General features: G+C 40.0%; 1 protein-coding gene across 4 annotated transcripts in view; it reads left to right on the top strand.

The window, feature by feature from the left end:
• jus (julius seizure) overlaps nt 1-15,148 on the top strand; it is a 264,530-nt gene that overhangs the window by 243,083 nt on the left and 6,299 nt on the right. For 2 of the 4 annotated variants that reach the window (XM_071679660.1, XM_071679659.1), the window contains exon 6: nt 9,928-10,004. In XM_071679660.1, coding sequence (XP_071535761.1) covers nt 9,928-10,004 — 77 coding nt within the window. Of the gene's footprint in view, nt 1-9,927; nt 10,134-15,148 lie in introns of all 4 variants that reach the window. The other 2 variants (XM_071679658.1, XM_071679657.1) reach the window with 1 other exon arrangement.

Raw genomic sequence — 15,148 nt, 5'->3', positions numbered from 1 at the left:
AGGGAATCAGTTGCCATCACGTTAAAAGGGAATCAGTGCTATCAGGCTGCGCCATCTCTCGCCAGACTGCGAACTGCTGCTCCCAAGAGGAGGAGCAGAAATTAAACTCCGCCAAATGAGACGTTCAGTTTCCAGTGTTCTCTTTTGTCTGAAGGTTGTGATTGGTCAGTCAACCATAGGGCCAAAAAGAAAGGTCTGATTCACGGTCCATTGTACCCCTATACCTTCAACATCCGTAGTTATCCCGCCCATAATTCTTCCAGCGGAAAAGATGAATGACCTTCACAACCCGAACCGCTTCCCAAGTCAGGGGTTTCTGGAAACCTCTTCACCTTCACGTTGAAGTGAATAGCCTCCGCCTCGCTCACCCGCTCTCATTCGGGTCTTTCGGAGGCTCTTTGACTTCCAGTGGTGAATGACTTGCATGATCATGTTTTCCAAGAATCATTTGGTAAACATTTCACTAATCCTTCATCTCGCGATGTCGTCCGGTTTCTCATATATATATATATATATATATATATATATATATATACACACACACACTGTATACTGTAACGTTTTCATGACTGAACAATCAGTCGTAAGTGTCAGATGGTTTTTACGTATATGTCAAATGAATTGTCGAAACAAACGTTTGAATGTCATAGAATTGAAGGTGTGATGCATTCAATCCTGAGTCAGTGTTTCGAACCCCCTTTATTGAAGCTGTTTCCTTTATTTTTTTTCTTTTCCTAACATTTCAAGGTTGAAGCCAACACTTCATACCCTCGTCCACTGTTTCCCATTATTAGAATCTATACCCCTTCGTTCCTCAGACCATAGCCACTTTCTTGTTACTCATATCCATACCCCTAGCCTAACATTACTGATAAACGAATATGATTGCTGACTTACACCCGATTTCCTTAACGTATCACAAATCAACCTCTAGCATTCTGAACTCTTTCCCACAGTTTTTATCGCTTGCTTGTTGTGTCTACCCCCACTGCATATAATAAACGCTTCAAACCTATATTGGTCAGCCTTCCAAGACACCGTTATCACATTTATCTTGTCATTATCACAATTGGTTTCATTATCACCATATATTCTCTATCACTGGCAATCTCATTATCACCTTGATCATCATTATATTCATTATTGACATCCTCATAACTAACTCTTCATCCAAGTACTTTATTACTCTCTCTCATTTTAACTATTACGTTTATCGTTATTGTGGTCTTTACATCATTATCGTCCCCATTATCTCCCTTATTACATTCATCCCTACCATCTCATCATCTTGCTTATTATAATTACTATCATGATTACCTTATTTTTACCTTATTTTTTAGTTTATTTTCGTTGCTAATATGGTAATTATTTCAGCAATTAATGTTGTCTTTCCAGTGATCATTAAGATTATAATAATTTCAGCAATTAATGTTATCTTTCCAGTGATCATTAAGATTATAATCATTTCAGCAATTAATGTTATCTTTTCAGTGATCATTAAGGTTACTGTGATCACCTCCGCGCTCATGTCCAAACACACTCACAGTCCTAGCCGTCTGTCTGTGTGTCTGTCTGTCCGTCTGTGTGTCTGTCTGTCTGTGTGTCAACCTTCAACTGTGAGCTGATTATCTTAAGAAAACATAATGGACGGAATTTGATGAAATTTTGCAGATTAACCAGATACTACACAAGAGGGGAAACGATAAGCTTTATGGTGACAGACCAAAGACTCAGCCTCACAGTTGTAATGATTTTCATCGTACGCCTGGCAGTGTAGTTACTGTGCCGTTGGGCGAGACGCGCGCTGCCACTTGTGTGAGAGAAACTCTCATACACTTCGTGGGATAATGGACGCGCGGAGCGCGGAGGTCTCTGTCATTTAATACCTCTAAATGTCTCTGTGATTGTTCGAACTAGAAAGGTTATAAAAAAAAAGCGTTTTACTTTTGTTTCAGGGTATATCATTTTGCATTGTGCTTTCTCGTTTGCTTTTCAGATTCTTCATTGATACGTATGTGACGTGAGCTATGTACTGTCGTATGCTTGTTTTTTTTTTTATAGACTTCTGTGTGATCTTGTCTGAGTCGTGAGCATTTTTTTTTTCCTCCAAATTGTTCATTGTTTCACCTTCATAGCCGAGCAGCACATTGTCATTTATGTCTATTGTCTTATGAAAGGGGCGGAGGAAGACGGGAGACGTGTGTGCTGGAGCTAAAACCGAATTGTCTTCTCCACTTAATCTGCCTCATAGGTTTTAGTTAGACTTTGCTCAAGGTGTAGTCTAAAAGGTATCGTACACTCAAGGCCATCCAACCCCAAATTGGTCATTTCCTAATTCGACACTATACATATAAACCATACCACCCCTTTTTGGAGTACTCCAGGAAGAGCAGCTGTTTTCCTCAGAGTCGAATTTTCTACTTATTTGTTGTTTCTTTTACCTGGAACCACTTCTCTCATGATACTCTCATAACCGTCCTCATTTCTTGTAGTAGTTCACCTCCCACGACATATATTCGTAACACCTTCCAGAGAGCATCTCTATTTACCCTGTCATACACTTTCTTCAGATTAGTGCGTTCCCCATTTTCTCAGTATTCCTCCACAGATTCATGAAAGCAAGCACCTGATCCACACATCCTTTACCACTCCTAAAACCATATTGCTCCTCCGAGTCTGATGCTCTGTGCATATCACAACTCTCTCGGTTACCACTCTCTCGTACAACTAACTAGGTATACTCAAGAAAAGTATCTCTGTATTTCGGACATTCACTTTTGTCCATTTTGCCTTAATGCACTGGCACTATTCTAGTATTCCGCCGATATTTCGGCATCTCTCCTTAAGCCATACACGTACTGAATATCCTTATCAACTAGTAAACAAGACAGTCATACCCGTTCTGGAGAAATTCAACTACAATCCCATCCAATCCAGCTGCTTTACCGCACCTCATCATACACAAAGTATTCACCACCTCTTTTCACCAAAGGATTTGCCATGACTCGCTCGTGGCTCATATCATAACTTTACGTCCCAAACACCCCTCATCTGCCATCCTATCCCTGGGAACAGGTGACAATAGAAGGCGACTAAAAGGAGAGGCTAACGAAGACTAAAAGGCGGAACAAATGAAGGGACCAAGCAAGGAGGGCTCATCCTCCTCGAAGGCTTAGGCTAGGGTATCTGAATATGTGTGGATGTATCCGACATGAGAAGAAGGGACAGATAAGTAGTATTGTTCGGAGGAGAAAACCTAGATTTTCTGGCTCTGCGTGAAACCAGTCAAGGTAGATAGGGAGAAGGATGGATTGGGAATATCTTAGGGGTACAGTTAGGTGATACTGTAAGGACGATAACAAAGGAAGGGATCGCACTCCTGGTAAAGGAGGAGTTGTGGGAATGTGTGAAAGAGCGTTAGAAAGGACTCATATTATAGGCGAAAATGAAAGTGGTGTATGAGATGGAGGTTACTGCTGGTGCAATGAAAGGCTTCTGAATTATGTGCCGACACACGGCTTCCCAAGTAGACTTTACCAACACTTAAGTGTTTAGATAGGTTCAATACTCCCCAGAAGCCGTTTTAAATCGTCCTTGATATCATGGCAACTGTCTGGAGAGTATATCTCCTTCGTGAGCCATTGAACTTTGCACTGCAAAGTTACGTATTTGCATCTGAATTCGCCACCAATATTAATTCATATATATTTCTGAGCTATCATCATCCTGTTTCATGCACATGTATTATCTTTGCATTGGCAGGTGATCTTGTGAGTTATGCTGTTTGCTTGCTGAGGATCTTTTGATAAATGTAGTAGTATTTTATATAGTGTCTCATGCCTGATCTTTTGGTCTGAATGCAATCCTATGGCCTTACGTTTATAATTACCCGTAAGTCTGTCTTTGTGATGTTGTGTTGTCCTCAGTGGTACAAAGATTAAGGTATTAGATTATGGTATTGTTATAAATCATGTAGTATCAAAGAGTAAATTGTAGAATTTTTGGCTGCATGTTTTGATTTGAGCAAAGCTGTAGTTCCTAAGGATATGGTAGGATAAAAGTATTGTGAAGATTCCTAATTTATATATATATATATATATATATATATATATATATATATATATATATATATATATATATATATATATATATATATATATCAGTATCTAAACTTGTGACTTCGTTATGCACCATAGCTTTCCATAGGATTCAATGCCTTGCTGATATTTCGCTTTGTGTCTTGTTATATAGCCTGAAATTTAAAGATTTTCCAACATATCTAAATCTTGGATGACTGTCAGCTGACAATATTGTTTAAACTTGTGTCGTTTCATTGAACCTTAAATGAATATGTAGTAGTATGCTATTTTTTATGAACCCACAACTTCAACTCTTAAGAATGTGATCTTTATAGATAGCTCTAGTTTATATCTGGATGGTTCATATTCGTAAAGTCTGTAAATCACATTGTTTTCTACATTTCTGAATTTTCTCAGTTGCTTCAAACGAAAGCTTCAAGTCAGATTGAATTGAATTCCAGTTATGAACAAGATGAATATGTATTTGAGCTTTTTCTTATTTAAAATGTAGTCTGTTTTATATACATTGATTCCCATATGTTTCCTCACTTCCATTCCACTATCTTTCCTCTTCTTATCATGTTTATATTTATGTTTGTTCTCTTTTCCTTATTTAGATTTTTACTCGTTGAAAATGTCTTTGTCCTTCAGAGGGTGTTATGTATATTGTTGTCTTTCGTTTGTAATTTATTCTTTTCTATTTCTGTCTCTATTCACCTTTTTTTTTTTTCTTCTCCTGCCAGAGATGTGATTTCTCATCTTCATAATGTCCTCAGGCAGAAAAGTTCCATTTTCCATTTAGTTTACTGCCATTTGCACCTATATTCTTGGAACAAGTTTTTGTACATCTATTCTGTTTTATGATGTTTTTCCACCTAGAGGTATTTCCATTTTTTGTTGTCTTTATTCTTTTGTTCTATACACGACTCTTTACATTTCCTTTCCTTTCTCTCCTCATGATTTCATTTGCTGAGACAAACGTTTTATTCTTCCTTACTTTCGTGGTGTCTTGCGTTTTCCCATCTTCTTATTCTTTCCACTAAGCATTAGAATAAGATAACCCAAATATACACTTTTAATGCTGTTTCATGACGCATGTATTCTCTTAATTCATGCTCAGACGTATCTTATAATCCTTTACTGTCAGTCATTCTTAAAGTCAGTTTGCTCTTAGAAAAACAATTTGTAGTGTATTTCTTTTTTTTATCCTTCTTACTATCAAATCTTTGATTTAATGCTGTGCCAATTTTCTGCCAATTTTCTTACGACTTCCATTAGCATATAATAGCTTAATGTACTTAGATACCAAATATTTCAGCTGTTTCTTTCCAACCCGATTTCTACCGGGTGTAATTAACCATTCAGTATTTCTTTAGTTTCCTTTTCACCTTGTTTCGTCTTTACAAGTTATTCTTTGTTATACTTTAGCGTAATGTCCGTAACTTTCTAACCTGCAGATAGTCAAATACTGTTGAGTATCTTCTTAATTCTCTTATTGGACTAATTACCTCATTTTTTCTTATAATTATCTTTCTCAATAGTTCTTTTTTTCTCTGACATGTGCATTTAGTCTTCTTCGCTAATCTGTGTACTATAGTTCCCCCTGTAACCATGCTTCTGCCAATATGCAAATGTATTTTATCCTGTAATTTGCAACGTAGTGTGTTTTGTAATTCCATTGTTCATGTGTCAGTGTATGTCTTAATCCTTACATGTATTATCGCCTTAAATCATCTTTTTTTTTTTTTCTCTCCCAATTCTTCCTTCTCTTTTTTCTTTCTCTGTGCTCTCTCTCTCTCTCTCTCTCTCTCTCTCTCTCTCTCTCTCTCTCTCTCTCTCTCTCTCTCTCTCTCTCTCTCTCTCTCTCTCTTTTCCTTCTTCACTCTTCATATCTCTCTCTCTCTCTCTCTCTCTCTCTCTCTCTCTCTCTCTCTCTCTCTCTCTCTCTCTCTCTCTCTCTCTCTCCCTCCCTCCCTCACGCACCTCCACCTCCTTGCAGAGCTCGCTTCCGGGAGAAACGTTCGGTCTTCAATTCGCGAAGGATAAACGTAACCAATTCCGACAGTAAGTTTCGGACACCGGGGAGTCTTAGGGGGTCTGCAGGGGTGTCTGTGTAGATCTATAAGGCAACCAATCAGCTTGTGTATAGAGGTTCTAATGCTTCCAAAAGAGGGGGTGGGTGGGTTTGGATATCACTCTCCTCTCCGTCATCCAGTTGTACTCGATCCTCTTTTTGATTGTTTCAGTTGAAGCCTTGATAACACTAAGCTTCTCTCACTTATCATTCTTATCAGTTATGGGACATGTAGTAGAAATCGTGCTTGCCATCTGGCTAGTTAGAAACTCAACGCGAATCCCAGGTTAAAAAAAAAGAAAAAGAAAAGGGATTGAGAACTATAAGTTGATGAAAACTGCATTTTTGATAAGGTCTGTCGTAAAATCATTAAGTATTTATTGATATGTCAAATAAAGACGTGATTCTGAAACCACATCGCTTCCTCTTCACTCGGTAAATATCTTCAATGAATTTCATAAAAGTTTGTTGTTTGTATTGTCTATGAAACAAGTACATAACAAAGCGCACATCAATAGAATATATTAACTCCAACAACAAGCTTCGAACCCTCTTGTCATCTCGGTCGGACCAGACCCTTAAGAACTGTTAGCCAGCAGTAACTCTTTGGAATTCATAAGCAACACAGAGGGTATGCGAACACTTAAATCTCCACAGAAAGTGTTGGGGAACCGACCCAGGAAGATCCACTTTGCCTGTATACAGAGGCAATGGATGTTCGATGAGTGAGTCAGACGTTAATGATCTTATAGCCTGATGGCTGTCTCGACGGATAGGGGGTTCGAATCTCGATGGTGGAAGTGTTGAATATGATTATGTAATGTATATACATACATATGTATAATTTTGACTTTATTGACGTACTTTTTCATCTCTCATTCGGTTGAAAATTCCAGGGGTATTTTCCAGTTAAAACTCAAAAACCATTGAATAAAACATGGCTTTCACGAACATATGCTGGAAATATGTATGTACCTATAAATTGATATGAGTTTACATAAGAAAGACAGACAACAGGAGGCCTGATTGGCTCACGACTGGGTTGTCTTATCAAAAATAAAGTTTAACTTTAATTATTGGAGCACCTTCGTAAGCCAAACACCTTCAACCTCCAACTTTTGTGTTGGAGAGAGGAAAGTGACATATGCCCATTATTCGCTCATCACCTCTATATCCTATGTGAGTGGGGATGTTAGATAGAATAAGGACATGGAATAGGCTTAGGGGGGAAGAATTATATGGTATGCACGAAATAAGGTTTGGTAGGAATAGTGATGGTCTGCGAATAGGTAGAAAGTATTGTAATTGTGTCAAGGAAATAGAGAGGAGGATTGAGGGAAAGATATCAAAATAATAAGGTGATTGAGAGCAACAGAAGTATTATCATAACTGACTGATTTTTGGGGTAAAGTATGAATCCCTTTATAATTTAGCCCATATGCTTATTCTTCAGCCTTTATGATTTAGCCCATATGCTTATTCTTCAGCCTTTATGATTTAGCCCATATGCTTATTCTTCAGTATAGTTACTTGGTATATTATAGATACTTAATATGTAGTTTCGTACTCATGAATCTTAATGAAGATAACATGGGAGGTGTTTTGCAATGTGATGACAGCTGTTTGAATTATGTTATCGAAGCTTTTAGTAGAACTTTATGATACTCGAGCATGTCCATAATCTACCCCACGACTACGGTAGAGTGTAAACAATTACACAGTTGTAAATATTTGAAATTATAACAACCCCTTTTGTAAATTCTGTAGACTTTGTAATTACCAAATTTGTAAATGGTGTAAACATTTATAAATTTATAAATGCTGTAGAATTATCTAACATTTGTAAATGCTGTAGAAACTGTAAACTGTGATCACATCATTTGTAAATGCTGTAGAAATTGTAATTAAAGCCTATATTTTGATGTAGTAACGGTATTACTACATAGATCTACAACTAGACATGTCACTTGTATGTGGTAATCACCCCCTACCCCCCTTTACACAGGCTGCAATTGCAAGTTGTACAGATAGATCAACACACCACATCACAACACCGAAATACACACCATACCATCAAAGCTTGCAACATCTGTCATCTCGGGGTCGACTCCTTCTCCCAATCACCATGCACATGATCACCACTAAAGACTATCGAGTATATATATATATATATATATATATATATATATATATATATATATATATATATATATATATATATAGCTCTCTATAACGTGTTCATAAAAGTAACACAGTAGACTCACCTCGCTGCTTCCTGACTACCAACAACCGTGGTTGCTGTGGTATCTTGTAAATAGCAACGTCAAAACATACACATATGTCGGGGAACGGCGGCTTAGGGGTCATGTATGTAAATGTGTATAAGTGTGCATGTGTAAATCGGTATACATGCGTGTAGTTGTGAATATAGGTATACGTGTGTTTGAGATGTAGTCATGCATTATATATATATATATATATATATATATATATATATATATATATATATATATATATATATATATATATATACAGCACATAACTAACCATTTCTGGACCAATTTAAAAGAACCACTCGATCTTGTATATAGATTTGACTTAGCGACGGGTCGCCTGAGACTCCTCGATACATATGCTTCTTTGTGTACGTCTATCTATGTACCTACCTATCTGTCCTTATCTATATGTATATACATATATACGTATGTTATCTGTATCATATATGCATATGCGCCACGTGCTGCCTCGGTGTTAGAATAGACGCAGGAACTGAAGAACTGCATTCACCACACTGTCCATTAGGGTCAATTAGTACAGCACTCTCTGTCGCACAGCTTGGCCCATGTTATTGAAAACTCCTCCCTCCCTCACCCATGAGTTAGACCGATGGTTCTACTAGTTCGTGAATTAAAGCTCTTATCAAACCTTAATCACCATATTGAGAAGTAGTTTCAGTCCTGATTCCAGCGGATTAATGCTGTTGTAAGAGATCTAAATCCTTTGACGTTTATTTATTTTTTCCTTTGTATCCTTAACTGGTTTTTAAAAATATGGGCAATCGACAGTCACCTCACTGATACCCTTCCCCCCTCGTCTTCCCCCACCCCCATTTTCCCCTCCCCGGCAAGGCGTGCTCGGTGTACAGACACGCACGTATGCACAGACACACACAAACACACACACACACAAGCACACAGGCAGTTGCCAGGTAGTTAGTTTATCACCAGCGTCGCGGAGGTCCACTCTTCACCTCGGTTGGTGAGCACGATTTTTGGAAGACCGACCACTGTACACTTGTAACCCTGTCACAGCCAAGCAGGTTCCCTCCACCTGTAAGTTCTACGAGACCACCTCAATTTGTGTGTTGTTATCTCTTCCTCTCTCTCTTTCTCTTTCTCTCTTTTTCTCCTCTAGGTTACCAAAGATTCATAACTCCGCATCTATATAATGGCCCTCTAGTCCTTTCCAGATGTCGACGGAGATGCCGAAAGCAAGCAAGCACACACACACACACAGAACAGCAAGAAGCATCTTGAAGGAAACCATCCCTCTCACTACGAAGCTCAACCCAGCAGCCAACCACATCTCGTCTTTTGAGATCCGATATCCAAAGGAAAAAAAAAATATTCCGTGTTCTTTGATCTCCCCCTCATTTTTGGCGGTGTCTCTCATCATTCATAGTGTCGTGTTTCGCCCCCCTTCCTCCTCCTCCTCCTCCTCCTCCTCCCTCACAAGACCCTTTTGGAAAGCTGATGGTCGTGCCCTCCCTTGCAGGGCCCGATTCCGCGAGAACCGATCCATCTTCAACACACCGAACCCGCGCCTGATGAACGCCTCCCTGTTCAAAGACAGTAAGTTGCTGAGCCCTGCACGTGGGGACCGCCGGGGGTCGAGGGCCAGTGTTCGTGTCCCGTCAAGGGCTCCCTCCGTCACCTCCGTCAACGCCGCCTCCCGCTCACCCAATGGGTCTCTGGCCAAAGGTTAGAGTCGTTGGGGGCGTGGCCAGTCCCCTCACTTCACCCTCCCTCTACCAAACAAATACCCAAAAAACACACCAGCCAGCACCTGTCGCCTTCCCTGGAGTCCCCCCCCGGGGAGACTTCTGTCTCTATGCTCGTCAGTCAGCAGATTTCGCGAGCAAGGGTGGTTGTCTTCCTCCCTCACCCCCACTTCCCATGGGAGTGATGGCGGACCAACCCTCGCCTCCCCCATAACCCATCCCCTTACCACAGTTATCGGGCTGACGGACAGACCGACAGATGTCTCTCTCTTTTTAAGACTCCAGGGAGGCGCGCACGGGTTCATTCCTCAAGCAGTTGCTTCTGCATATATCAGAGCAGTACGTCTGATTCTTTACCTCTGGCGTATGAACCTTTTTTTTTTTTTTTTTGCTACATACTCTTTACTCATCGGCCTTATTTAGACGAAGTCGCCAAAGTTGTGAATTATAACTTTAACTAAATTCTCCATCTCTTGAATGCCTTACTACTGGCTTGCATGTGTAATATCAATCACAGTAACTCGATTTTTCTAAACCCAGTTCTTGGAATGTATATTTTTTTATAACCTAGAGGATATATATATATATATTTCTATATATATCTGTATATATATAAAGACCTTGATACAACAAAAAAAAATGTGTCAGCCGTTCAAAAGTTGTGACACATACTTGTATAATGTGGTGTCGTCCTTCCTCCCCAACCTTATATATATATTTTTTTTACCCCTCACGACACTACCCTCCAACAACTCATCTCTCTCTCCCCACCCCCCTCCTCATCCCCTTCTTCCTCCCCCTCCCCTTAACACGCTTGCGCGCGCGCCGTCGCCGGCTCCTTCGCCTCCGCCGCCACAACAGCAGTAGCAACAGCAGCTGTATCATACCAGCGCCTGGAATCCCTGGAGTCTAACTAAGATGACGACCACCACCATGATCACCACCACCACTTCCATAAGACGTCGGTGGTATCGGGTGTGGGGTGAGGGCTGCCGCTGTCGACGACCACCACCCTCCCCAACCCTCTACCCTCCAACACTACCAACCACCACCACCACCACCACTTCCCACCGCTGCGTAACTCCGGACCACCACCACTACTACCACCCCCAACTCCCTCCTCCAACACCCCCTACCTCCCCACCCCCACCCCCTCGACTTCTCTCTCCTTCATAAATCTTTCCCCTCCCCGAGTCACACTCCAACACTTGCACAAACAAGTTGCGCCAACGTCCTACCGGCAAAAGATGCTAAAATCGGGACTAGACAACTTCTTTGGGCAGGAAAACGGGAATGGGGTCCTGAGCCTGTCGCCTGCAGGGTGAGTTTATATATACACATGGAAGAAAAGAAAAAAAAAAAAAGCGTTGACAAAGGGACTACCAGCACTCTGTGTCATTGGATTGCTCAAGGTGGTAGCTAGATTCAGTATCGTACCAGCTTTTTTAAGGTGCAGGATTTTGAGGGCATCTTACAAAAAGTAAAGAAATTAATGAAGAAAATAATTCCTTTTGATATAATAGTAGTCAGTAATTTGATATTGCCTGTGACATACTTTATCCTAACCAAACAGATCATATAGATATGTATCTGATTAAATTCTTTGATTATTAGTCTTTAAAGAAAAAGTATCTTAATACAAGCAAAATTTCATCTTCGAATACTTTTCAACAGAGTAAGATGACACATATATACTCCTTCGATGTCCTAAAATCTTGCACTTTCTTAAACGAGGAGAGAGGAAAAAAAAAGTAAACATTGTCCTCAAGACCAAAGAAATAATCAAGATCCCTGTCGTGTCTTTTTTTTTTTTTTAACTTCATAATGACATACTTTGAGCCTGCCCTCGGTTATCCATGGATGTAAGGTTCTCCTCAACCTACCGCATGCCCTAACCCTGGTAAGTGGATTAGTGAGATTTTGAGCCAGCATGACCCACATACATATATACACACACACACACACTCACGCTCATCTATCTGATGCCACCTGTCAAACACTATACTGAATGAAGCACGTCGCTCCTTCCTTTCTTGTCCTCACGCACCAAACAGAGCGCTAAGCTGATCTCCTCACCAGCCCATGAGACGAGAGCAGCCAGCTAGGGAAAGACCACACTAGCTGGGGTGCTAGGTGGGGAGTGACGTGATGATGCTATTATGCTTGCTGCTACACATTCTGGAGGTGAAGGGTTAGGGTATATCATACCATCTGGGGTGGTACCATGAGGATGGTGTCATCACACCAGCTGGAGTGATACTATGACACGTTACTACAGCAGATGGGGTGCCGTCAGACCAGCTGAGGTGGCACAATTGAGATGTTACCATCTGGGGTTTCACTACAGTGATGCCAGATGTAATGACACTGGACTAGGATTCATTATCACTCCTGAAATTTCATTATACCTGGTGGGTTAGTTTTAAATGGTGTGATATACCAGGTGATTGTAATACCGCATCGTACCGCGGTTGAAAGGATGATACACGCCAGGTGTAATACTACATCAGCTAGGTGTAATATCAAGTATACTACGCAAACCAGGTGGTTGTAACAACAAGCCAGCTAAGCATTATACACACCGGCTGGGTATCTCATCATCTGAATCAAGTACTACATCAGCTGGTGTGTCATACCACCCCCACCTGGGAAAGATCCAAACTTTACCTGGCTTACACACTTACCACCATCTGGCTGCTTTTAGCACACCATCTGTCGAGCCCCTGGCTATACATATGACGGATGTCAGTTGACAGATGCAGCTGGCCTTTCTCATCACTTTAGGGTCTTGAGTTTTTTTGCACTGTGCTTAATTACACGAATTTATTATTGCCAGTTCCACTACAGAATAATGAATTTCTCAATCATTGCTCCTATGAAACCTGTTACAGCATCTCTTATGTAATACATATCATTATTTTCAAATGACTATGAAAAGTGCAAGAAGTTTCAGGAGCAATTATGTATCTGAATGAAATACAGAGTCTAGTAAAAGCCTTTGTAAGTGGCTTGGTGATGGAATACACCATTTAAGAGAAGGCGTCTTCGCCATTCTGTTATATCGTAATAATACGACTATTGAGAGTGGAAGTATGCTATGTATATAGGTACATTTGGTATTATGTAAACAGAAGACCATGACTTTGTTTCACACTACCATAAGTGTACACAAAGAAAAGACAAGATCATGTGCAAGTTTCACAGACACACACACACACGACCCCCCACCTTGACGTGCAGCGGGCTTGCGTGGTGTAATAATTAGCGTTACTAACCATGAGTAAGAATGGGCGTTCCCTGGGCCGGACCTGTCCGGGTTCGAATCCTGGTCGTGGCCGTCGGCCCAGAGCAAACCCCAGCTGGTCATCATCCCTTCGAGGTTAGTTAATGAATTAGTATCTGGCTAAGGCTGAGGTGTATATGTGTTTGTGTGTGTTATTGCTATTTGTATGTAACGAGGGAGAGTTTACACTCGTGTGTGTGTATGTGTTTGTGTTTGTGTGTGTGTACACATAGGAGTAAAGACATGATACATATATACAAGGTTGAGACGGGGCAACACGAGTGCACAGCTCTCTCCCCGTAACACACAGGGTAACCACAAATAAGACACACACACACACTACCATTGGAGGACGCAACGGGCAGGAGCGGCGTGGTTCAGCTTCCATGAACAGGCACACTGACTTCCACCTACATCATTGCTAAGGCCTTATTGTCATCGGCATCGTCATCATCATCATCATCATCATCCATCATGACCCGTGGTAGTGCGAGGAATGGACGTAGATGCTAGATAATGCTAAGCTGCCCCTTTGAGTCAGGCGTGGGAGCATGAATCGAGTAGTAAGCTTGGCTGTAATGTCCAGACTGTGATCCAGAGTAGATAGAATTTAGCCCTTAAGGTCAAACTTAATTCCCCAAAACATTTAAGGTCGTGATTTAAAAAACAAAATAAAGGATATTCCTTTAGTCTTTAGAAACTCATTATAATTTCTAATTTTTTTGGATAGTATTTGCCATTTGGAGTTACGTCAAATAGTATATTTATAAAGCCTGATGAGAATATTGCATTACGTACACCACACTTTTCTATTCATTGACTTAAGAATATAATCTTTATCATGTAATTATAGAATTTTAATATAATTCATTGTTCTTATAATGTAATTCCATTAATGTTTCTTTTCTTTGGCTGGTACCCCAAATATTCTATATGGTAGAAAACTAATAATTCCTTTTTATATAATTTTCTAAATCATAATATATAAATGTATGTTTACTTTTAATTCAGATAAACATTTATGAGCATTTAGTGTCATCATACGTTAGTTGGGATAAAGATGATGAATGAGGACATGTTTATATAAAGCAACGAAAAAATTGTGGATGATATATATACAGAGAAACAGAATAGTAATTTTCGTATAAGTAATTCAGCTTTAGTTCTTACTCTTGAGGCGATTCTTTACATTAGACTATAGGTAGGCAGAGGTCAAACCCATAAGAAGAGGTACTGTGTTGAATACTACTGGTGATAGTACTCATTTGACCAAAACTTTGATTCTGATCATTCATTCAAAGCTTCGAATCCTCTAAGGAGGGAAAGGTGTAGGGTTTTACTGGCCAGGCTAACACTGGGAGAGTATTTCCTAAGAGGTTGGCAATCCTCTCATTCTGTCAACAGACTGATTCAATTTCAGGGTGTGTTATTTACGGGTTTTCCTGTGTCTTCTGGTATTATATAAGGGGGAAAATTGGTTTGCTGGTCTTTTGTTAAGGGGGGGATATGTATTTTCTTTCGTAGAGTTAAAGAAGCGGTCACTTTTTGTTAATTTGTTAACGGAGAGATGAATATTTTTGGTATTTTGTTGAGATGAATTTTTTAGATTTTGTTAGGGGATGATAAATTTTCCTGGAGGACGATGTATTTTGTGAAAGCTATAATGAATTTTCTAATAATTGTTAAAAGAGGTGTGATGTACTTTCTGTTAA

The sequence above is a fragment of the Panulirus ornatus genome, chromosome 30 (genome assembly GCF_036320965.1).
Source record: "Panulirus ornatus isolate Po-2019 chromosome 30, ASM3632096v1, whole genome shotgun sequence".
Classification (NCBI taxonomy): domain Eukaryota; kingdom Metazoa; phylum Arthropoda; class Malacostraca; order Decapoda; family Palinuridae; genus Panulirus; species Panulirus ornatus.
This window is presented reverse-complemented; position numbering and strand designations above follow the sequence as displayed.